The 25,350-nt window shown below is 36.0% G+C and overlaps 2 protein-coding genes and 1 long non-coding RNA gene across 4 annotated transcripts; all 3 read left to right on the top strand.

The window, feature by feature from the left end:
• Nucleotides 1–3,740: 3,740 nt before the first annotated feature.
• Nucleotides 3,741–9,153, top strand: LOC104085551 (triosephosphate isomerase, cytosolic). 2 transcript variants are annotated; one of them, XM_009589608.4, is made up of 9 exons: nucleotides 3,741–3,899; nucleotides 4,765–4,837; nucleotides 5,507–5,630; nucleotides 5,958–6,042; nucleotides 6,164–6,296; nucleotides 7,524–7,618; nucleotides 8,084–8,162; nucleotides 8,650–8,732; nucleotides 8,882–9,153. In XM_009589608.4, the coding sequence occupies exons 1-9, from the start codon at nucleotides 3,861–3,863 to the stop codon at nucleotides 8,930–8,932; spliced, it is 762 nt and encodes a 253-aa protein (XP_009587903.1). In that variant the 5' UTR covers nucleotides 3,741–3,860; the 3' UTR covers nucleotides 8,933–9,153. The 2 variants fall into 2 exon arrangements, with proteins under 2 accessions (XP_009587903.1, XP_009587902.1); XM_009589607.4 differs by having other exon boundaries at nucleotides 4,765–4,840.
• A 2,162-nt stretch (nucleotides 9,154–11,315) lies between these two features.
• On the top strand, nucleotides 11,316–12,410 carry LOC138909257 (uncharacterized). Its single transcript, XM_070200444.1, has 2 exons — nucleotides 11,316–11,603; nucleotides 12,084–12,410. Exons 1-2 carry the CDS (start codon nucleotides 11,316–11,318, stop codon nucleotides 12,408–12,410), a joined length of 615 nt encoding a protein of 204 aa, XP_070056545.1.
• Nucleotides 12,411–21,727: 9,317 nt separating this feature from the next.
• LOC138908872 (uncharacterized) lies at nucleotides 21,728–24,739 on the top strand. The gene is made up of 2 exons (XR_011415267.1): nucleotides 21,728–22,107; nucleotides 23,335–24,739. It is a non-coding gene; the product is annotated as an uncharacterized lncRNA (long non-coding RNA).
• The last annotated feature ends 611 nt before the right edge of the window (nucleotides 24,740–25,350 follow it).

Raw genomic sequence — 25,350 nt, 5'->3', positions numbered from 1 at the left:
TAGCGGTTCGGAAGTTTATGAAATTTGTGGGTTCGGAAGGTTATTGGTTCGAAAGTTTATGGTTTCATGTTTATTATATCTAAATTATTTATGAATACTCTTGGGAAGCTATTTTCCTTAATTTGCGTGTCAAACACCGAAAAATAAATAAGATTACTATTTATTTTTCAAGAAAATATTTTTTTGGAAAATATTTTTCGTTATACCAAAAACACCCTAAATGGCAGCTATTTAAGATTTTTACAAAAATAAGTAATGTCTAATATCTAATTGTTATCCATGAGAATGATTATCTGTGCACTTGCCCCTATTTAAAGATTTTAAGAAGATAGCAAGCTGGGGCGGATCTATGTATTGAGTTGGGGGTGGCACGCTACCCGGTAGCTAGAATAAAGTTTTATATACATACTAGTATTTTTCACAAAAACACCTACATAAGGAACAAGTGGCACCCTAAGTCACAAAATGACTAAAGGCGTCGTGGTTGAAGTGCTGAAATTACATGCACAACACATGTGATCGAGACTCTCTTGATGCGATCGTTGTTCCTTTTTTGTTGTTTTTGTTAATTTCTCTTATTTTCTTTATCTTAAATATTTGTTCGTATTTTATTTGGATGGATGTAATCTAATCATTTTCTTTTTATCCATATAATGTTATTTTGTTAATTATAATTTTTTTTAATAGTGATGCATTAAAGACATAATATAATATTAATCAGCTACATGTAGATGAAAGGGATGTATCGCATATTCGTTTATGCATAAAATAAATTTTAAATTAGATTGAATAAATTCAAAATGGATCGAATCGAACCGAAGTAATTCAAGACTGATCGAATCGACTGAATTTACACCCTAATTCAATCTTCTTCACTAGTGGTCGTTTTGCATTAAAATAGTGACATTCGTAACCATGAAATTCTGGATCCGCCTGCACGGTTAAAATCAATCTCTAATCTTTCTAATGTGAATGTAAAGTATACTATTCACCTCAAGATCGGAGAGAAAAAAGAAGTTATATAAAAAACAATGATTAATAAAAAGAAAAATAGAGAATAAAGAAGGAAAGAAAAAAGAGAAAAGAGAAAAGAAATAAAATTAAGTGGAATATGACGTAGTGCCGATGTGGTAGCGAATGAAAAACACTGTATTATTCGTTCTGCATTTCCATGCCGTAATGACTCCCTTCGGCCAACTTGGCTTTTCGAAGTTTAGGGAGGTGATTTGTGTACTTTCTCATTTCTCATTAAAAGAAAATAGGCGTTTTAATAGGTAAAACAGTAGAAAAGGAAAAAACAAAAATAAAGCTCGCGCACACTCACTTTTTTTGTGATGCCTATGTTTCTGTCTACTGTGAAAAAAGACGGAATCAAATTTTAATTTTGTGAGTTCTGAATTTTAGAACAACGATTTTAAATATTAATAATTGAGTTTTAAATTTAATATTTGTATATACTTAATGAATTTTTTACTAAGCAAAAATTATTAAGTTCGCTCGAAACCATAATTCTTACCCGTGAGACCACTAAAAACTATGAGCTCCTTTGGCACAAGGAAAAAAACTTCACCAGCTTTTTAACTGACCAAAATATACCTGGATATCCTCACAGTATATGCTCTTCGAATCTATTAGCTTGAACAATTTCGTTTGAAACAAATTTTAAGAAATAGCCTTACACTTTTCTTTAAATAGTTTCTAAAATTATTGTGTTTCAGACTTTTACAAAAGAACATAAAACGTCATTCTATCACATGAAAAAAAATCGTACTTGATATTACATAAAACTGATGAATGATGAATATATGTATATATCACTTAATCATGTTAATTGATATAATTTTTCACTTAATTTATATAATATAATTAATTAATTTAATCTTGTGTAAAATTGGGTGCAGTTACATATTTAGTGCTCGATTGTTCTTTGCACCTATGGGGGTGGCTTGATGATCCACTAAGCGGGGAAAACCCACGTAGAAATGACACCAGGTAGCTATTGTAAAAGACTGTTATTTAGGAATTAGCGTGAATTTTAATTTTTAGGACAAAAATGGCGAAGCTAAGATTTTTAATTTAAAACTTCACGATAAAAATAAATACAGGTTAATATCTAAATAGCGCCTCTGAGAATGACTATATGTGCACTTGCCCCTTGGGTCTTAAATTCAAATGGCCAGGACACCTCATATTTTTTAAAAAAATCCAAAAATCACTATTGTTTAGCGGTTATTAATTTCCTATAACTGCTGTTTAGTTGTTAGGCGACTGTATTCGCGCTACTATATTCATGGATACAATAGCATAATTCACCTAGAAAAATAGGGGAGTCAAGCCGTGCGACTGTATTCGTACCATTGTATTTATGAATACAGTAGCGAAATTCGCCTAAAAATAGGAGAGTCCAGTTGTTTAATAACGAAAAGAGGATTAATTAGCGTGTATCACTCATAATCTAACTCAACAAAATTAATTCTATATAAATTTTGCTGCTATTGTGTTGTATTCCATGTATTAACGCAATTGTATTTATAAATACAATGAGGTAAAAATGTGGATTACATCTGTTTAATTCTGTATTCCATATATTCGCGTGAATATATTTATAAATATAGTAAGGTGATCCGCCTAAAAAATAGTGATTACGGGTGTTTAATAACGTAAAGTGCAATGTTAAATTGTATTCAATTTCACTATATTGAAATTAGTTGTATTCAAGCAATAAAAAATCAAGAAATAGGGTGTATAACGTTCTATTCAATTCGTCTGTATACATTGTATTCAATTCACATATATTTATTATTCACTATTATACATTATATTTAATTTATCGTATTCAATTCGACTGTATTCAAACAATAAAAAATCACAACGCACAGTGATATTCGGCTGTATTCAAAAAATAGAGACCTTCGTAAAACATGAATGGGTCGACCCGACCTGGACCCAACCCCGAACCCGTTGACTCTTGGCTCGTAGGTCAATTAATCGGGCCGGTTAACTTTCTTATAGGGGCAGGTCCGGATTTGACCCATTAATCAAAACATGTTGACCCGACCCGACCCCGTAACCAATAATTCCTTAGCATTAAAACTTGAGAAACACATGGAATTCGACTATTTCTATAACTAATAGTCTAAATCATATGGAATTCGACTATTTCGATAAGACGCCTCATAGTGTTTGGTACTATATTCTTTTTTCAATGTTTGGATTCAATTTTTTATCACTTGTCTGAATATATATATATGTGAGCTTGTCCGGGCCAGTTGACCTGTGGGTCAGCTACCGGTTCGGGTCCAGTCCGGTTTAGTGGGTCAAGATATTATAGCCCGACTCATGCCCCTTAAATTAATGAGTTGATCCGGTTAGGGTTTCGTGGGTCATGAGCCGGTTAAAGGGTGTTAATGGGATATATGGACTCGTTCGTGGTTCGACCCGACCTATTTGATAGGTCTAGGTGGCACTGAGAGAAGGAAGAGAGAGAAAAAACATAACTGGCGTAATTTATGCATCAATGATAGATATAAATAAATACATATTTTGGTATAATATAGAAAATATAGGTATAAATAATAATATTTTGAAATTATTTTGGTTTATAGTATAATAAATATGGTGTAATAGTTTTGGGTAAGAGGTAAAATTTTGAAAAAGAAAATAGTGGAATGAGATAGAGGGTAATTTAGTCATTACAGTAACAAGCGAGAGTGACAAACACATCCCCGATTAATCCGCATATACTACCCACACATCACTATATAAAATCCTGGCTCCTCATTGCATTACCACAAAGTTTTTAGATCTTATTTCTTGCTCTGCAATCCTCGCGAATCCTTTGATATAATCTACATCCAAAAATGGGCAGAACTTTCTTCGTCGGCGGCAACTGGAAATGCGTAAGCTCCGGAATTCACCAAATCTGTCTTCGTTTTTTCCTTCTCATCATTCAATTTTCGTCGATTTATATATAATTTTAGCTTATATAGTTAGTAGTACAGTTTCTCGATCTACCGATAAGATTAAAATTGTTAGCGTAACGATTTGAATCTCGATCTTATGTTGTTGTTAGTCACTACGTGTTTATGCTCGAAATAAATTTATGTTTAATTGTGTTGGATCTGAATTATTCCCTTATTATGGATTGTTTTTTGGTGGAGCAGTAAAATCGATCTCTATGAAACCGGATCTTTAGTTTTTTAAAAGTAGGATTTAAGTTTTATACATATGATAGATTGATAGCGTAAAGATCTATAATTGAATCATGTTAGTTTTCATTTTTCCTTATCAAAAAAAGCGAATCATCTTAGTTACCATTTTTACTACGATACTAATTAATTTTTATCAAAGAGATTTAGCTGTATTTATTTGATAAATGACCTGATTGTGTAGATATTTTTTTGACTGTCAGTGAATTAAGCTATTAAATGTATAATGCTCAACACATAAATTTCAAAATTTCATGAATAAGAACTCCAAAAAAGAAGAAAGAGCAAAGAAAGGAACAGAACAAAAAATTGAAAGGCCATTGTGCAGAAGATTAGTTGTTTAAGTTTGACTGTTCCAAATTTGAGTGTTATTTGCTACTCAAACTTGGAGGTGGATCTACTTGTCAAAAGAAATATATATCTTATGAAACCCTTTTCCACTATGTTATGGTTCACGAGGCCACATCCGCATCTGCTCAAGCTATGCTTGACAGAAGCCTCAAATAATATTTGGTAGTCAAAAGATGAATTAGCTCTAATAATGAATGCAATGCAGAATGGAACCAGTGAAGAGGTCAAGAAGATAGTATCAACACTCAATGCCGGTCAAGTGCCATCACAAGATGTTGTTGGTAAGTGAATTTTTTACGCAAGTAATCATTTTGATATAGTATTTTGGGTGGAACTGTTGTTACTGGCTTGTCGAATGGATAATCATTTTAGGGTGTTTATATCCGCTCCTCTAAACCCATAAGATAAACAAAATGTAATAGATTTGTATTTCTGGTTGTAAGTTCTCCGGACGCTGTAGTAATTGATATGTGCACCAAAGCTATAAAATTTGAGGGTTTTCGATATTCTAGACATCATATATATGAGACAGACAACTTGACCAGAGTCAACTCCAAAGATATATAAGGCTTATCTTGTCATTAGTTAACCATAAGTAGAAACAAAAGTATCATGTTCTACTTATCTCATCATGTAAGTAAATAGTTAGTGGAAAATATAGCATAAAGCTTTTTGATGTTGTCTCCTAAATTAAAGTCTCAATAACTATTTGATGAAATGCAAGTTCTATCGTTTTTGAAATATATAATCATTTGCCAGTCTATTGTTGCTCTCACATTGGTACAAACCAGACTTGGACATAATGAGGGTATGTTTAACCAGTTTAGGGAGAACAGTGTAATTGAATCGTCTTTCAAGATCTTCACTTGCTTTTATTTGAGTGTTGTATATGTTTGGATAAGATCATAGTTTTGCTTGACGCATTTACTAACTTTCTTTTCTTGCAGAGGTTGTTGTGAGCCCTCCATTTGTATTTCTTCCTCTGGTCAAGAATGAACTGCGACCTGATTTTCATGTTGCTGCCCAGAATTGTTGGGTTAAGAAAGGGGGTGCTTTCACCGGTGAGGTTAGGTACGTTTAATATTCTACTTCTGTGCCATATTGCACTTAAGGAAAGACAATATATTTAGCTGCTAACTTTTTGAGGCCTGCACGTTGAGGAAAGAACTGACAGTTAGGTAATTCTTGTGGTCTAGTTTTAGGTATTGTTTCTTCAGGCTGCAAGTTTTGGCATTATATTTTGACCATCTATGTCTTACGCTACCTTTGTGCAGTCCTTGTGTTAATAATTGTGTGTTTGTGTGTGGTTTTTTTGGGGGGGGGGGGGGGGTCTAGTGTGTAGTGTGTAGTATTTGAGTCTGATAATTTATTCTAAGCTGATAATAATTCTATATGCAGTGCTGAGATGCTTGTTAATCTGAGCATTCCTTGGGTCATTTTGGGTCACTCTGAAAGGAGGGCTATTTTAGGTGAATCAGATGAGGTAAGCTATGCCATGTAAAGCTGCTGATTTTTGTCATATCTTCAATGTAATTACTAATCACCGAGCTGAAAAAAGCTTATTTTTTTAATGAATTTCTTAACTTGTTAACCGTTAATTGCAGTTTGTCGGAGACAAGGTAGCGTATGCCATTTCTCAAGGTTTGAAGGTTATTGCATGTGTTGGGGAGACTCTTGAGCAAAGAGAATCAGGATCTACCATTGATGTTGTTGCAGCACAAACGAAGGCTATTGCAGGTAGAGCTATCAAAAATGCTTTCTTGCTTCAGGGATTATGATTTTCTAGCTAGCATCCAACTTGATAAAATTATGCTGATGTGTACTCCGTCCATTTTAATGTGATATTTATTACGAATCAGCAAGAAAATGGGGAACAGGAACGAAGAAATGGATCTTTGAAACTTGTTGAGAAGCCTAAAAGGTAAAAAAAGAAGTAAAATAAAGGGATTGAAGAAACCTACAATCTCTTGGAATCAATCCACTTTCACGAAAGATAGTGCATAATGGAAGAGAGATTTATATTGGTGATACCAATTAGTTGGGAATATATTTTTGCCATGTTAAATGGTTACTTTAGTCCTATGCTTTCTAGGAGTCATTAAGCCCTATTAGACATCTTATTCCCGTAAGAAATATAGAGAGCTTTTAGAACTTTTCATATTTATTTTATTTTGTATATGTTGACATGCGATTAGTTTAAATGGGGAACATGGTCGGTGGGGATTCATATAGCCAACCCCAACTTGTTTAGGATCGAGATGTAATTGTTGTTGTAGTTGTAGTAAAGGATTTGGAGAGAACAGGGTAAAGAATTGAAACTATCAAATCTTTTTATTTGTGTTTTGTGAGTGCTTTGTGGGGCATCCTAGTGCATGTTAGGGGTGACAGCTTGGTATTATCATCCATACATTGAATGTCGATTTGTACCATTTGAAGGCTTCAAGATTTTAGAAAATATTACTCACTCCTTTCTAATTTACATGACATTTTTCCTTTTTGGCACATTCCATAATGTTTGACATCATTCTATTTCTGTATAACTTTCACAAATTTCAAGAGGTTGAATTCATTAAGTTATTAAAATCTTATTCAGAGTCAAAAAATGCTAGGTAATATTTTTTCATCTGCCTAAGCCTTGGTGGGTAGAGTTATTAGGTACATGTGCTGGTGAGAGATAGGTGAATTAGTCGAGATGCGTGCAACTTGCCTGGACTCCGACATTACGAAAAATGGATTAAAATGTCCACACTTTTAACTTGAATATTCCTCTCCTTTAAACGACTGCCTTTATGATTCTTCCATCATCTCTTATATACTGCCTAAGTCAATTAACATGTTGTCATCTTGAACTGTGCCCACTCAAATACTGTCGTAGGAGTAGTAATTTTTTGGAATAGCAATGTGTCAACTGGCAATAGACCTTTTGGTCCTTCAGCTAACTGCTTTCACTTCATCTCATTGCAGACCGAGTAAAAGATTGGACAAAAGTGGTTATAGCTTATGAGCCTGTTTGGGCTATTGGAACCGGAAAGGTTGCATCACCTGCACAAGCCCAGGAAGTAAGTTGATATGACCAGCTTGTTTCATTTACTCAATCAAGTTCCTCTAGGTTTATAACACATTTCAACTAGATTTGAATGTGAATATCACTGATTGAATATTCATCTCATTAGGTGGTATTTTCCATGCTCTTTTGTCAATTGTTCAACACTAGATTACAAATATGTTGCTTTCATGTTCTTTCTATCCTTTGTCTGGGGATCTGTTGCTGGTACCAGTGAGGGATTGGAAAGCTATTCTGTTAGAGCCATTATCTAATATGTTCTTTACTTCTACATCAACCTATTAAGTAGTAATTTCAAGATAGAATTGCAAGTTTCTCCCATTCACTTTGCAATTCATAAATTAATTCACTTGTGGTTTCATGACATCATCACATTGATGTAGATAACGAGTGCACCCTGGTGCATTAATGTGGTACGACTTTCAGCTATTTTGTTTTAAGGTCGTTCTCTGCATTCCAGGTGCACGCTGAATTGAGGAAATGGCTTCAAGCGAATGTTAGTGCTGAAGTGGCTGCTTCAACCAGGATCATCTATGGAGGTAATGTTCTATGAGCACCATATCATTTGCATCTTCTCTCTGTTCATTTTTCTCCCATGCATCAGCAATAAGATTTTGAGAAATTCTTCTCAAGGTTGCATATGTTTGTGGAAGATAAGATTAACTCCATCTCTTGCTGGACGCATTCTATCCTTCTCAAGGAAAATAACTGTGGTACTTGTTTTAACGGTGTTGGATAGCAAGCATATAGTCAACTTTAATATGATTGTCTACTATTGGGCGTATTGAAGCAGACTTAAAAGTATTTGGTGCATAGTCAACTACATAACTGAACAAGTAGCTTTTGTAACCATAACTTGGCTGCAAAATAGCTAAATACTCATATGCAAATGCAAAACTTGTTCTGCATATTTTAGTGTGTCCTTCCCCCCCCCCCCCCCCCCCCCTCCTTATTCTACTCTATAAACAGGACTAGTATTTTCCCATTAGCTCTTCTAAGTAACTAAATACTATTATGCTCTTGCAGGATCTGTAAACAGTGCAAACTGCAAGGAGTTGGCTGCACAGCCAGATATTGACGGTTTTCTTGTAGGTGGAGCTTCTCTGAAGGTATGTCAAAATACTTTGGAGTTGCTTTCTTCTGGCCATTCTTGGCTTAATAAACAATGAATTATGTTTGATATAGGAGGAATCTTAAAGAAATAAAAGAATAGAATGAGTAGCTTATTCTTACCTTTTTCCGTTTTCTGTATTTACAGCCGGAATTCATTGACATCATCAAGTCAGCTGAGGTGAAGAAAAATGCTTGAACGTTGACTGCGAGTTGAATTTTGCAGTTTCTGCTTAGTCCATGTTCTAACATTTATGCCATGCAGTAGGCTTGTTTCAAGTCAATGTTTTGTGTACTCTTTGTTGCAGCTCGAAATTCACATTACATGTACAATAAAAATGACAATACATTGCACTGCCCTCTACTTTTTTTGGCTGCAACAAAATTGTTTTATAATAATCTTGGGAATTAGTGTTTGCATATCGTCATGCCTGAAAGGATGATTCTGGAAATACTGCTCGCTTTGTTTAAGATACATTGCAGAAATTGACGATGGGATTTTGCTAGTCATTTAAGATCAAGCTTTCCTGAAAGTCGACAAGGTTATGGGAGAACTTTTGACTTCTTGATCTAAAGCTCTCCTATATGATTTGTTTTAGTATTTTACCTTTTTTGTGTGGAAGTTCTAGCTTAATTTTACTTTTTTTTTTACTTGCAATACTTATTCGTAAGCTGCTTTCGACTTATTTCCTAATGTGTTTGATTTTGGTTCTAGATATTCTTGTTTCCTACTTTTTTTGTGACTGTGTAAGCAACTTTGCCCCATTTGTTTTTGTTTGAGATTAAGATGTCTGGAATTTTGATACATTTTGCAACTTTGCCCCATTTGTTTTTGTTTGAGATTAAGATGTCTGGAATTTTGATACATTTTATTATTAAGATATTTTCCCAATAAATAATAATGGATACTGTTTGTTTTTTCAGCATTATATACATATTAATTAATAAATACAATCAAACTTCTCTATAACAACCTCGTTTGTTTCGAAATATTTTGGCTAGCTTACTATAGTCAAGTGTTGTTATATAGGACATATATTATAATATAATATAGTATTCGGTTTCGAGAATAACTCGACTTTTATAGTAAATGACTATTATATAGAGATTCTGTTATAAAGAGGTTTGACTGTATCAAATCCAAGATAACTAAATATCTATACTCATAATATATTTAGAGAATTTTATATTAGCTATTTTTTTTTCTTCTGTTTTTCAAAAACTGTTTCTGCTTCTCCTCAAACACACTTTTTTTCTTCTAAAAGCTTGGCCAAGCACCTCAATTTTTGGAAAAAACTTTTGGCCCCCCAAAAAACTTGCCAAACAGACTATTATGCGTTTGGACATAAACATAGAAATTTTTGAAACAAAAAGTAGTATTTTGAGATAGGTTGAAAAATAATATTTGAAATTTGAAAATATGTATGGACATGCATTTTACTTGAAAAAATGTTATATTTTGTGAGTAGGGAAATAAAAATTTCTAAAATTTGAAAAACTTATTTTCGAAATTTTTTCAATTTGAAAAACATATTTGAGTCGACTACTTTTTCTCCCTCTTCTCCCTAACGTCTCCCTCTTCTCCCTAACGTCTCTCTGCCTCAACCTACCTACCACCGGACCAGGTAAGCCCCCACCCCTGTCTTCATTTTCTCTCTTTCTCTTTCATGCTTTCTTCTTCTTTTTCGTTTCTTCTCTTCCTTTTTTTTTCTCCTTGCTCCCCCCTCTTTTCTCATATGCTTTCCCGATCTCCCCCTCCATATCCCGCCTCTGTATATTTCCATTTTCTCCTTCTTCTTTCTTTCTTTCACCTATACCTCGTCTCTTATACCTCCCGTTTCCCTATTTTCTGGCGCACTAACCTAGCCTAGCGGCGGCGAAGACAATTTTTTGGCGAGCCTCGGGCGAAGCGCGCGGGAATTTGCAAAACATAGCTGTTGTGGACAACACCTTTCTCAGCACCCGCTGGGACTCCAAGTTCTATTGTACTTGCTTAGAATTTGCTATTTGTTAATATTCAGTCGGTTGCCTTTTATCCTTGATTATTGTAATTCCTTCGGCTTGCTTGCATTTATCTGCCATTAGGTATATCACTCGTATCTTTGGTGTGCTCAAGTTACACTACATTTCAGCTTATATTTAGGCTTTGTTTGTTTTATGCTTTACCTACTTGTCTGCATTTGTAGTAGTTAAGGCTTAGTTTATATCCTTGTATTTTTGCTGGTGTAGTGGCTACTCCGAGTGATGGTAGTGTAAGGTCGTGTCCTCGGGTGGGTCAAGGGGCGAGGAGAAAGGGTGGCAAGGGGGTAAGGCATACACAAGGTTGAGAGTTAGATCCTGGAATATAGGGACACTGACAGGTAAGTCGATAGAGTTGGGGAAGATTCTCCAAAAGAGAAAGATTAATATATCATGTGTCCAGGATACTAGATGGTGGCGGTAGATAGGTGAATACGAAGGCTCGGGATGTTAATGTGTATAAGCTATGGTATTCGAGGAGTGTTGGCGGCAAGAACGTGGTAGGTATTTTAGTTGATAGGGATCTTAGGGAGTTAGTGGTGGATGTCAAGAGGGTGAATGATATGATGCTGATTATTAAGCTAGTGGTTAATGGGTTTACTTTTAAGATGATTAGTGCTTACGCACCTCAAGCAGGGCTGAGCGAGGAGGTCAAAAGGCAATGCTGGGAGGATTTGGACGAGGTTGTGCGTGGTATCCCGCAGTCCCAGAAGGTTTTCATAGGGGGTGACTTCAATGGCCTTGTTGGGGAGACGACTAGGGGTTATAACGAGGTGCATGGCGGGTTCAGTTTCGGGATTAGGAACGAGGGTGGTACTTCGTTGTTGGATTTTGCTAAATCTTTTGACTTGGTACTAGCTAACACGTGTTTTCAAAGAGGGAGGAACACTTGGTCACTTTCCGGAGTAGGGTTGCCAAGACTCAGATTGAATATCTTCTCCTCAGGAAAGGCGATAAGGGTCTTTGTACGAATTGCAAGGTTATCGAGAGTGAGTGCCTCTCAACACAACATAGGCTCTTGGTAATGGACTTGGAGGTCAAGGAAGCCAGGAAGAAGAGAGCGGTGTACGTCCAACCTAAGATCAAGTAGGGAGCCTTGACTAAGGGAAAGGCTCAGGAGTTGAGAGAGAAGTTGTTGGCTATGGGGGCCTGGAGGAGTAATGGAGACGCGAGTAATATGTGGACCATGACAGCAAACTGAATTAGGGAAGCTGCTACGGAGGTGTTAGGGGTCTCGAAGGTTTACTTGGGTAGCCACAAATGGGACTGGTGGTGGAATGGGGAGGTCCAAGGAAAAGTGAAAGCTAAGAAAGCGACATATTTGAAGCTAGTGGGGAGAAGAGCGGAGGTCGTATAGGGAGTGTTATAAGAAAGCAAGGAGAGAAGCGAAGCTCGAGGTCACAAAGGCTAAAACTGCAGCATTTGAGAGATTGTATAAGGATCTTAGGGGCAAATACGGGGATAGGAAGTTGTACAAGTTAGCCAAGATTAGGGAGAGGAAGTCTCGGGACCTGGATCGAGTGAGGTGCATCAAAAACGAAGACGGTAAAGTATTAGTGGAAGAGGCGGGTATCAGGCGTAGATGGCAGGGGTACTTTCATAGACTCTTGAACGAGGAAGATGATAGAAACATCATTTTGGGTGAGTTGGAAAACTGAGAGAGTCGGAGAGTTTTTTGGTTTTGTAGGCATATTATGTGTGAGGAGGTTGATATGGCAATACGGAAGATGAGTAGAGGTAAGACGACTGGGCCTGACGAGATCCTGGTGGAATTTTGGAAGAAGCGGGTAGGGTAGGCTTGGAGTGGCTTACTAGCTTGTTTAACGTCATTTTCAAGACGAAGAAGATGCACTAAGATTGGCGGTTGAGTTTGTTAATTTCGTTGTACAAAAACAAATGGGATATCTAGAACTGCAACAGTTATAGGGGTATCAAGCTAATGAGTCACACTATGAATGTTTGGGAGAGGGTGGTGGAGAAGAGAGCGAGGACAAGGTGACCTTGAGAAATCTTATGACAAATTCTCGAGGGAGATACTATGGAGATGTTTGGAGGTTAGTGGAGTCCCGGTAGCGTACATCAAGGTGATTAAGGACATGTACGAAGGTGTTAAGACTCGGTTGAGGATGGCGGGAGAAGACTCGGAACATTTTCCTGTGGAGATGGGGTTACATCAGGGATCAGCCTTTAGCCCGTTTTTGTTTGCCCTAGCGTTGGATGTGTTGACACGACACATACAAGGGAGGGTGCCATGGTGTATGTCATTTGCTGATGACATAGTACTGATTAACGAGACGCGAGGGGGTGCTAACGCTAGGTTGGAAGTTTAGAGATAGACGTTGAGTTTAAAGGTTTCAAGTTGAGTAGGTCGAAAACTGAATACTTGGAGTGCAAGTTCAGTGATGAGAGACATGAAGAAGAGGTGGAAGTAAAGATTGATACTCAAGTCATTCCCAAAAGAGATAGTTTCAAGTATCTTCGGTCTATAATCCAAGACAACGGGGAGATTGGCGAGGATGTTACTCATGGCACTGGAGTGGGATGGATGAGATAGAGGCTAGATTCGGGGGTTTTATGCGATAAGAATGTGCCTCCTAGACTTAAGGGCAAATTCTACAGGGTGGTAGTTAGATCGGCTATGTTGTATGAAATTGAGTGTTGGCCCGTCAAGAAGTCCCATATCCAGAAGATAAACGTAGTTGAAATGAGGATGTTGAGATGGATGTGTGGACATACCAGGAAAGACAAGATTAGGAATGAAGTTATTAGGGACAAGGTGTGAGTAGCATCCGTAGAGGACAAGTTGCGGGAATCGAGGTTGCGACTGTTTGTGCATGTGAGGAGGAGAGACATAGATGACCCGGTCATGAGGTGTGAGAGGTGGACCATGGAGGGCTTGAAGAAGGGTAGATGTAGGCCAAAGAAGTATTGGGGAGAGGTGATTAGGCAAGACATGTTGTGAACACCTAATTTTTGACCACACCCAAATTTTATACTATTTTAACGTAAATATTTCATCTAGGTCTAGTCTTAATATTTAAATTTTTGTCTTACTTTTAATAGATTTTATTTGAGAAAAAATAAAAATTAGAAAAAAATAAACCTAGATTTAGTTAATTAATATTTTTGGTTTAGTGTTTTAATTGAATTTTACTTCTAAAAGAAAAAAACTAAAACTTAAAATTTGAAATACCCGTAACTTTTCCAAAGTTTGGTAACATATTTTATCTAAAAAAAAAAATAATTTCAATCACCCCATGACCCCCGATCCATCATTTCCCTAACTCCCCCCACTTTGCACGTCATTCACTAACTCCACACTAGCACACAAACTCAATTCCTCAACTTCACTTCAAAAAACCATGTTCCCCCACTCCAAATTAGAGGAACAAAAACAAAAACTACTAATATTCTTCCCTATAAAGAGAATAATGGATACGGAGCAAAAGGGGAAATATTTGGAAGAGAGAAGTTTGAACATAAGGGAGAATGAAATTGGGGGAAATAAATATTGAGTAAGAAAGAAAGAAAGAGAGGTGAGAGAGAAAAGCAATCTAAAAACGAAACAGGCAGTAACTAAGGAAAGACTCAAAAGAACTATTTGGTTGAGTTTTGAAGTTCCGTTTGTTGTTCGGGGTTCGTATAGTACGTGTTTTACAGATATTCACAAGGAATTTGAAGGTTCGTCTTTGTTCTTTAAATCCTACTTTGATATTTTTAAATAAAGTTTGAATAGTATATTAAAGATGGATTAGTTTTATGTTGGTTGTCTTAAGTTATACTTGAATTGTCAATACGCGAATATCATGCCTTTGTTCGAGACGTTGGCTACTGTCTTTTGGATATGTAATTATTTTATCTCAGTGAGTTTACTTAGATTGATAGCACATTTTATCACTATATTTTATTCGTTTGTGACTTTTTCTTTATGAGGTCTCATAATTTCTTGTTAAACAAAGTTGGGAATGTTTGCATTTTTATTCATATTCCATGAGTATGATTAACTAAAATATCATACTGGCATGAATTTTGCATCTCGTGGTTGAAGTTTTAAGGATGTCCAATTATTAAATAATCTAAGTATGATTCATTTGGGTCTTTGTCAGTTATGACCCTTTAAAAAAAAATTCTCGTCTATTTTAGGTGGAACTAATAATTATTTTGACATCACACAACCACAATATTAAGAGGTCGTCAATTGAACTAAGAATCAAGGATGGTGTTTTAGTTTTCATGAAACTGAGGTATTAAATATTTTTATAAGTTAATTGTCCAGCCTTAGGAATATGTTAATAATTATGAATGTTTTCATTAATGGAAAGAATCTTGAAGTATGTTCTAGTCTTCGTGTGAGTCAAATCTGGTTTTGTTTAGTAAAAAAAAATATCTTTAGAGTTGTTTAAGTCCAGAGCATATTGATTATTTATATTAATTTAATCTAGCACTAATAAACTGGTTTGCTTTATTATTTATCAAATCAATGCCATATTTAAATATTTGTATTAGTCTAGTATATCTTCTACACATAACAAATAATTGTGAGAAAGAAAATGAGCGATGAACTAATTCAAGACTCATTGCAATAAGTAATAAAATATACAATTAAATATCTCTAATATTAAAAAGACAAAATAATTAAATTTTCTAAATACGCTATTAGCCCATGCATTCATACTAGAACCTTGGATTGATATGCTTAAATAATAAAAGGATCATGTGCACATTCCCGCATCTTGATACCTTTCAATTTAAAATAATTATGTTTTAACCATGTGTACATTCTCGTACTTTGGTTTAACATCCAACTTCAAAGAAGAATACCTTGTGTGCGTACCACATCTTGGTGAACACAATTAATAAAATACAATAATTAATTAAGTGGTAATAGGCAAGTCATAATCAATAAAATACAAGAATAGTCAAAAATTAATTTAAGCCGGACATTAGTCAAAAGAAGCGACCGTGTTAGAATCACGGGACTCGAGGGGTGCCTTACATCTTTTTCTCGGTCAACATAATTCCTTACTCAGTCTTCTATTTTTGTAGACCATAAATTAGGAGTCAAACCTTCCATTTGATGAGGGATTCGAATAAAAGTTGACTTGGATCACTAAAACTCAATTCTAAGTGGTGACTCTAAATAATAAATAATCCCTTCTCAAAACATCACTTCAATTGAAAAAAAATTTCTAACTCAACCTCGTAAAAGGGTTGTATGGAAAAAAAAAAAGAGGTGTGACAACTCTGGCGACTCTGCTGGGAAAAATTAATAAGAATTTGAGCTTCGTACATTGACTCTTGTTTGGCTTTTATCATGTTTTGGATATTATTGTGTTTGGGAGCCTAATTTGATATTTGTCGCTTATTTACCGCTTTAACATTTATTTGAAATGTGATATAAACTGTATCTTCTCTCGCATCCCTCTAAGTCTTCTGATAGGTAGTTATATTGTGTTTGCCTACCAGCATCACAAAATTTCTATCTTGAGATAAATTTAGTTAACCTACCAGCTTCCGGTGAAGGATTTAGTCACACATGTTTAGGCGAAAAAGCCGTTAGCTAGCCAGTGTTGTTCTACTACTGGTGATTCTTGACACTCCTCGGCTCGGGTGGTCCGCCCGGGTAAGCCAAGTCTAGATACCATCTCCTTTAGGATTTGAAAACTTAGAAGAACAAGTCACACGCAATGAATATCCCTAGTAGGCTACGCTTTATTTGCATCATGTGCATTGGACTTAGCGAAACTCGCCACAGGGGTCGGGCCCATCTAGGGCATATACCAATTTTCAGACCAACATGTTCATTTTTCTATGTTATATGTAACATTATTTGGTAGGCTTTACTCAAATATTGATCGGCTTTAGGACACATTGATTGGACAGAAAAGAGAAAAAGAGAAAATTTCCTCCAAGTTTTCATAAAGTACCCATTTTTTTTTAAAAAAATAAATAAAATAAAATAAAATTTTGAAGGGTTCTGGTGTATAAAATCATAATTTTCAAAATATTTTTTTTTTGTTTTAACTGAACTACGTGGATCTGATTCTCACTATATGTGAGATACGTAGGCAAACCTCATCGGTTTCGGTCCCCAATTTTCAAAAAATCCAAAAATATTTTCCTTTTCCTTAATTCCTTCTTAGAATTATTTCCTTAGAAAATTCAAAACAAAAAAAATCATTAAATCCAAAAATATTTTTCTTTTTTTTTTTCCGAAGTATTTCATTCGAAAAGAAAAAAGAAAAAAGAAAAAAAAACAAATTTGCAAAGCAAAATCCAAAAATATATTTTTTCCTTCTTTAGAAGTCTTTCTTCCAAAAGTTCAAAGAAAAATCAATCAAAATCCAAAAGAATATTTTCTTTCTCCTTTAAGAAGTTTTCTTTTCCAAAATTCTCAAAGAAAAAAAGAAGAAGAGCTAGCTTGTGTACTTTATTTCCGGTATTCCCGAACTACGCAAGATCTGATTCATGTGGCATCATGATATGCAGGCAATCTCCATCGGATTCGATCATTGCCATCAAATAAATTAAGTGAAAAAAAAAGAGAAGAAAGAAAAAGAAAGAAAGGAGTGGCAAAAATAACAAAGAAAAACAAAGAGCGAAAAATATCCAAAAAAAATAAAAAAATAAAAAATAAAAGAAGAAAGAGTGAAAAATACAAAAAGAGAACTCTTTGTCCAATTTGAAAAAGAAAACAGCGGAAAGTCTCCGTGAATGCTGTCAAATAGCGCAAGCAAGCCGTCAGGGTAAAGCCTCCAATGGATGAAGCAGAAATGGTTACGGTCTTCCTACAAGCCTAAGAGGCGGACTACTTCCAGAACCGGATGTCTATGCTGCCTTTAAGGCCACATCAAAGACCGTTTAGAATGGTTCGGGGGATTTGATGAAGAGAAACAAGAGGGAAGAGGGAGCCATGATGGCTTTGAGCTCGAGTGGGACCCGCAAGTCATTCAACCAATCATATATGCTTCCTAAGGTCCCACAACACTATTATCCCCATCAAGATGCTGCTTATGCCATGTCATTGCCTCTCTATGCGGTGATGAAGGCGCAACCTTACACGCGGCCACGACATTATACACAAAGCCAAGCTCCACCTCCCAGAAAAGCCCGTCCCTACCAAGCTCCATATAATCCCCAACCAAATGTTCCCCAATACAATCATCGCTCAAGGGAGCCCCTCAGAAGGAATCATTCCACCCCTATTGGTGAATCATATTCAAGTTTGTTTCAAAAGCTAATTGGGCTAGGTCTGCTGCAGCCAATGGCCCCGAATCGGCCAAATCCCGAGTCCCCCCCGCATCAAGCTGATGCTAGATATGAATACCACTATGTAGCAGTGGGACATGATACAAAGTACTGTTGGAGCTTCAAAAGGGCTGTTGAAGAGCTTGATCCGACACTGAAAGCCATTGTAGCCATTGTAGAGACAAAAGAGAAACCTAAAACGGTCGCCAAGCCATGAAAAGTTCTCCGTCAGATGGGAATCTCGGTAGTTCGTCTTGCTGTCCTTTCTGCGTCCGAATTATTTCAGGGTGTAATCCAGATGCTTTACTTTATTGTCTTACTTTCTGATGTAGACCCTTCTATTTATTTATTTTTAAAAAATATTTATTCAAATAAATGAAATTAATATTTCATCATCCATGAATGTCTCTTTTATAAATCTTGTTACATTTCTTATTCTTTTTTCAGTTTTGTTAATACAGATTTTAATAACATGACATGCTTGCAGACTTCATGCCCATATCCTAAAACGATGTCAGACTTTAAAATAATGAATCAAGAAGTAGAATGTTCCAAAGACAAGGCTTGTAAGAAAATAAATAAAGAAAGGACAACAAGCCTAAACCAAGTCCAAACGAAAATCGCCCTTACATGATTGGTTTATGGCACTGAAGCCGTGATATCAGTAGAAGTTGAAATTCCCTCTCTTCGGATCATTGTTGAAATCGAGTTTGAGGATGAAGATTGGGTCAAGACCCGATTAGAGCAATTCACTTTGGTTGATGAAAAGCGATTGGCTGCAGTTTTCCACAAGCAGTTGTACTTGTACCAACAAAGAATGACTTGTGCCTACAACAAAAAAATGCGGCCCAAGAAATTTGAAGTAGGACAACTCGTTCTGAGGCGTATTCTTCCGCATCACGAGGAAGCTAAAGGAAAATTTGTCCCGAATTGGATGTTTCATACATTGTAACAAAACTGATGCCAAAGGGAGTACAGTATTTGGGAGACATCGAAGGAAATGTTCCCGATACAACTGTCAATGCAGAAGCGGTCAAAAGGTACTATGTTTGACCCTTTACGCAACTTTATTGCTCTATGATTGGGATGACGAAGGCTTTCATTCTCAGTACCCAAATACTATTAACCCTTTGAGTCGGATACTTTTTCCTTGGCCACCCTCTTTGGAACTTTGTTTGTAATGAGAAAGAAAAACAAAAACAAAAAGGAAAGAAGAAAAAAAGAAGAAGAAAAAAATAGGAGAAAAAAGAAAAGAAGCAAAAGAAAACAAAATAGAAGAAAAACAAAACAAAAATCAAAACAAGTTCAAGTTAATTCCACATTTCCCAAAAGTGAAAACTGGCATGTTACAATGGTTCGGCGATCATTTTGCCCGAAATGTTCCAAAGTTGTAATTCAATCCAAATTTCTTTTACCCAAATCCTTTCAAGTCCTTTCGATCAATTGGCGATAATGTTCAAGAATTGTAGGATACGATTATTTGGATCGGATGCAACCAAATGAGAGAAATAAAATGAGAGTGTCCTATTGGTGAAAATTCTCATGGGTATTGTAGGGTAACGATGAATAAAGAAAATAAAAATGAGAGAGTCTTGATAGTTAAAACCCACAAAGGGCACTATAAGACGATGGCGAGTAGAGAAATAAGAGAGGTCAGCTAGTGAAAACCCGCAAAGGGTACTATTGATCGAAAAGAGGATCTACGCAGCCATGACATCAACATAGTCTTGAGCAAGGTTTTTCGGTTTCAAGTCAAAAGTTGTGATGAGTTTTTGAGAGTCAGACGGTTTACTAAGATCAGGCATCCAGTCCAAAAGACATGTCATGTTCATTGAAGTCCGCATGTACTCCCAGATAAGTCCGTATTTCTGTTCCCCGAAAGGGACACCTCTTGTTTTAAACTCATTCTCTATTCCATTGTTTGTTTTTTTCTTTGAATCCCTTTCGGTCTAACTTTGTTCTAAAAATAAGGCAAAGAAAAGATGGCAAGACCGATTTACAGGGTTCTCGTTTGAAGCGAGATGATATATTCAAAAGGCGCCCAGCCTCGGCAAGGGCATCCAGTCGACCCCGACTGGCCATGATTGGCCGATGCTTTGAAATGGAAAACTTTGAAAGAAGCCAAAAGCGAAATGCCCACAAAGGCAAAATAAAGTTGAAAAATTTAAGTCCTACACGACCAACCGTCATGGAAAAGTCTGGAAAAGTCAAAGGTTCTCTAGGGCCAGAAATACAGTTGGTATTCAGGAAATAATCAGTTGCAGTTTAAATCATTAAAGAAGATGAGAGGAGATGAAGAGATTGAAATAATCAAGGCCACAAACCGACCTCCATTGTAAAACTAACAAATGTTTCTTTGTTCAGAACAGGAACAGAACAATTTTAGGAAAAAGTTCGTGAAAAGATGAACACCACCAAGTGAAGTTTTCAAATCCTTGATTTTTTCCCAGTATATATATAATCATTTTATTTTTAGTTTCATTGTAGGGAACCAATTCCCTATCTTCAATACAGGGTACTACATCCCCTGGCTGCATTACTTTCTACCAATATAGGGTACGGCATTCCCTAGTAAATCCCAGAGTGCCACGAGCCTCGTCTTATTGCCGACACAGGGTACTACATCCCCTAGTTGCATTATTTTCTGCCAACATAGGGTACGACATTCCCTAGTAGCATACCAAAGTTCCACGGACCTCATTGTATTGCCAACACAGGGTACTACATCCCCTGGTTGTATTACTTATTGCCAACATAGGGTACGACATTCCCTAGTAGCATCTCAGAGCGGTACGAGACTCATTTTATGCAATATTGGGTACGACATTTCCTAGTAGCCTCTCAAAGCACCACGAACCTCATTTATTGCCAACATAGGGTACGACATTCCCTAGTAGCATCTTAGAGTTCCACGAGCCTCATCTTATTGCCAACGTAGGGTACTACATCCTATGGTTGCATTTTATTGCCAACATAGGGTACAACATTCCATAGTAGAATCTTAGAGAGCCAAGAGCCTCACCTTACTGCCAATACAGGGTACTACATCCCCTAGTTACATTTCTCATTGCTAAAATAGGGTACGACATTCCCTAGTAGCATCTCAGAGTGCCACGAGCCTCATTTTATTGCCAACATAGGGTACGACATTCCCTAGTAGCATCTTAGAGTGCCACGAGGCTCATCTTATTGCCAACACATGGTACTACTGTTAAACCTCATATTTTCGTACGTGAAATTATGCCATAAATAATTTAATGGAAGCTCGGGAATGAGATTATCTTGAGGTTACACGCATTTATGCTATTTATAACGAGCGATAAGTAAGTGCCGTGGAGGATAAAGGGTAAACGAATCGAAGAAAATGAATTTCGTCAAAGTTTGGCATTTTGGAATAAAATACGGCCCGAGCTGAAATTCCCGGTATTTATGGACTAGTATCATACAAAGTACTACATGGCCATGATAGTAAGGTGTATAAGGTGTGTTAAAAGTGAGTAGTATTTTAAATAATTTAAGATAATTCTTAATTATGCGGGTAATTGGTTAATTATCGGGTAACGGGATACTACCTAATTGATTATTGGATAAAGTTTGGCAGCAAGCCACATCCTAAAGAAATGACTCTTAGTCATTTCTTATTAGATGGCATAATGTGTTAGTTACACATTCACTTCATTCCCTATATTTTGTATACAAGCAATACAATCAGAAACGTTAAGCCATTCTTCAAGTTTTCAACAAAAACACTTCTTGCAATCAAATTCCTACAATCAATGTTTGGTCAGTAGTGATACCAATACAATATGAAAATGATTTACCAATTTGATGAACAATTGAAATATAGCTCCATCCAAGCCCAAGAATCCCGTCTACATTACCACCAATATTATTGCTTCTTGCGCAATCAAAAACGTGAGCTTTAGCACATTAACAATATAATTTCTTACAAATTCCTACAATTCCTACAAGTTCCTACAAAGATACAACGCGATTTCTTCAACCAACAAGATTTCTTTGCACATTAGTAACGTGAAATTTTGCGGTTCTAAAGGAGTACGGTGCAATCTTTTCCAAGAATATCATACAGATTTTTTCCTACTCCAGGTATGCTAAGGCTAAGCCCTTCTTTCATTTTGGCATAATCCCGTAATTATACGAGTTTGATAACAAAGCATAAAGAAATATCTATATCCCGGAATTTACGTATATTTTTCTAGTTTTGTAAGTTACAATATTCTCTTTATCAGGACTTCATATTCATGTGAGTATTTCCTTTTTCCAGTCAAGAGAGAAGAGAGTCTATATAGAACAACTCAAATTTCAAACCAATCTATATGGCAAAAACTAATGCTAAATACTAGTAAATATTTTTACAAGATATATAGCTTGTATCTCCATGAATTGTACGTCATTCAAAGAAACTATAAAGAATAAACAGGTATTGCTTGGTCTATTAAATTTGGCATGTTTATTATCTTATCAAATCAATTGTATTTTGTGGTCACTAGAGTTCGTTTGAATTACATTGCATTTTCTCAATAAGTGTGCAATACATATTACGTGTACAAATTAAATTTTTATATATCTTCCACACTATAATAACAATATAGCAAAACGTTATTATGTAATAAGACATGGCTTATAATACCGAGATTATGATTAGCAACATGAAGAACTAGCTTCATCATGATACATTAACACATCTATTCCAATTCTACATCTAACCGTCAAAATATATATATATATATATATATATATATATATATATATATATATATATATATATATATATATATATATATATATATATATATATGATTTTGTTGAGATAAGTAGGATTACTAACCATAGTTAGCTAAGGTGGTTAAGAGGAGCGTTAGCTAACATATTAGAGTGGTTAGTTAGAAAGTTAGTTAGGAGGACAATATTACAGTATTTTCATTACCATCGAGCTATAATCGATGGGTAGGACCTTATTGGGCAACCTCTGATCAGATGGTAAGTTATACCGAGCCTACTATGGCCGAGCCCAGTTGGCCGAGATACAGAGCCTAGTATGGCCGAGCGCCTATGAGCGCTGCTACTACGGCAGAGCAGTTATATATATACCGAGCCTTATAAAGCCGAACAACTATTAGACTTACTATATTGAGAGATTTGAGTCAGTATCAGCAGGTAATCATATCTTCAGATTATCAATGACTTCCAATTGCTTTCAGTTATTATATTATCAGTTCAGTTTCAGCTTTCCGTATAATGCCTTATATACTCGGTACATTATTTCGTACTGACGTCCCTTTTGCCTGGGGACGCTGCGTTTCATGCCCGCAGGTCTCGATAGACAGGTCGAGAGTCCTCTAAGTAGGCGATCAGCTCAGCAGAAGATATTGGTGCACTCCATTTGCTCCGGAGTTGCTTGTTTGGTCAGTATGATTTAGATGTGTATGGTTTGGTATGGCGGGGCTCTGTCCCGACCTTTATGACAATTATGTACTCTTAGAAGCTTGTAGACATATGTCGTGTACGTTAAAGATTGCACGGCTTTGTCGGCCTATGTTTTGAATTTATAAATGATCATGTTGGCTTATTAGGCCCGTATGTCACGTGTATATGATGAAGTAATAAGAAAGATACGTTACGTTGGTACTCGGTTGAGTAAGGTACCGGGTGCCCGTCGCGGTCCATTGGTTTGGGTCGTGACAACTGCATTCCCTGGTTACATTTTTATTGCCAACATAGGGTACGACATTCCCTAGTAGCATCTCAGAGTGCTACGAGCCTCATCTTATTGCCAACACAGGGTACTACATCCCTTGGTTGCATTTTTATTGCCAACATAGGGTACGACATTCCCTAGTTGCATCTTAGAGTGCCACGAGCCTCATCTTATTACTAACACAGGGTACTACATCCCCTGGTTGTATTATGTTTTGCCAACATAGGGTACGATATTCCCTAGTAGCATCTTAGAGTGCCACGAGCCTAATCGTATTTCCAACACAGGGTACTACATCCCCTGGCTGCATTACTCTTTGCCAACATAGGGTACAACATTACCTAGTAGCATCTCAGAGTGCCACAAGCCTCACCTTTCTACCAACATAGGGTACTACATCCCCTGGTTGCCTTCCATCTTGTTAACATAGGGTACAATATCCCCTATTATCAAAAAAGAAAAGGAGCCCATTTCTCTTTCAATTCTTCATTCTGCAATAGCAAAGATAGTTTATTGTGTTTTTAATAACTCACAAAAATTTTCTAGTGTAAACTGGGGCAGAAAGTTTTTGTTCGTTTTGTTTGTTTGTGATGGCTTGTAGGTTTTTCTGCAAAGTACAGATTGGATGTGCAAGAATAAGATTCCAGCTCTCGCCATAGAAAGTGAAATGTTTGATCTCAAATATCAGCCGAACCAATTTTGACATAATGCATGCAGAGACATAGGATCTCAAGATCCATCTTCTCATCATCTGATCAAGCAACAAGCTGTGAGAATATTTCATAGTTTGTTACATCGAGAGCTTCAAGTTCAGTCTAAAGTTCAATAGGGGAAGCAAGTCAAGAATCAAGACAAGACTCTAGATGGCATTTAGATAGGAATTTTGTAACTCTTGGATTTCAAGGGTATGTAGTTTTCTTTTCATTTTGATGTAATAGTAAGAACCACGGATCGGAACCTCGACGGAACTTCACTCGACTCTCCCTCTAAGCATAATCTATCACTCTTCTTTCACTTGAATTACATATGACCTGATTCTCTTATAACCCGGGATATGTAGGCTGCCTAAAACCAAGGCTCGGTCACATCTCTTTCTTTTATCTTCTTTTCCTTGTTAAATAATAGTGAGGTCAAAAATCAGTCACCTTGTTCATTTTCTTTGCCGGAAAACTCTTTGTGTTTCCAAGCAAAGAGAGGCATGCACACCTAATTTTTGACCACACCCAAATTTTATACTATTTTAGCATAAATATTTCATCTAGGTCTAGTCTTGATATTTATATTTTTGTCTTACTTTTAATAGATTTTATTTGAGAAAAATAAAAAATTACAAAAAAATATATATATATATTCACATACGTATAGTACAAACTTTGTTCTATTTGTAAAGAGAAAAGAAAGTTTATAAAAAATATATGATTTCTTTAATTAAAATTTGAATAAGGTATGGTATTATTTTTAGTGTCATTAAATTATATGTAAATATTTCACTTTCTTATATATATTTGTAAACCTAGATTTAGTTAATTAATATTTTGTCCTAATGTTTTAATTGAATTTTACTTCTAGAAGAAAGAAAAATTAAAAATTAAAATTTGAAACACCCGTAACTTTTCTAAAGTTTGGTAACA

This window comes from Nicotiana tomentosiformis, chromosome 4 (genome assembly GCF_000390325.3).
Source record: "Nicotiana tomentosiformis chromosome 4, ASM39032v3, whole genome shotgun sequence".
Lineage (NCBI taxonomy): Eukaryota > Viridiplantae > Streptophyta > Magnoliopsida > Solanales > Solanaceae > Nicotiana > Nicotiana tomentosiformis.
This window is presented reverse-complemented; position numbering and strand designations above follow the sequence as displayed.

Bases quoted from the DNA above. Each gene is read 5' to 3' on its own strand.
- LOC138909257 (XM_070200444.1), top strand. From the start codon at position 11,316: ATGATGCTGATTATTAAGCTAGTGGTTAATGGGTTTACTTTTAAGATG. The intron at 11,604-12,083 runs GTACTAGCTAAC...ATTTGAAGCTAG, and splicing joins TTGCTAAATCTTTTGACTTG to TGGGGAGAAGAGCGGAGGTC.
- LOC104085551 (XM_009589607.4), top strand. From the start codon at position 3,861: ATGGGCAGAACTTTCTTCGTCGGCGGCAACTGGAAATGC. The intron at 3,900-4,764 runs GTAAGCTCCGGA...AATGCAATGCAG, and splicing joins TCGGCGGCAACTGGAAATGC to AATGGAACCAGTGAAGAGGT. The intron at 8,163-8,649 runs GTAATGTTCTAT...ATGCTCTTGCAG, and splicing joins AACCAGGATCATCTATGGAG to GATCTGTAAACAGTGCAAAC.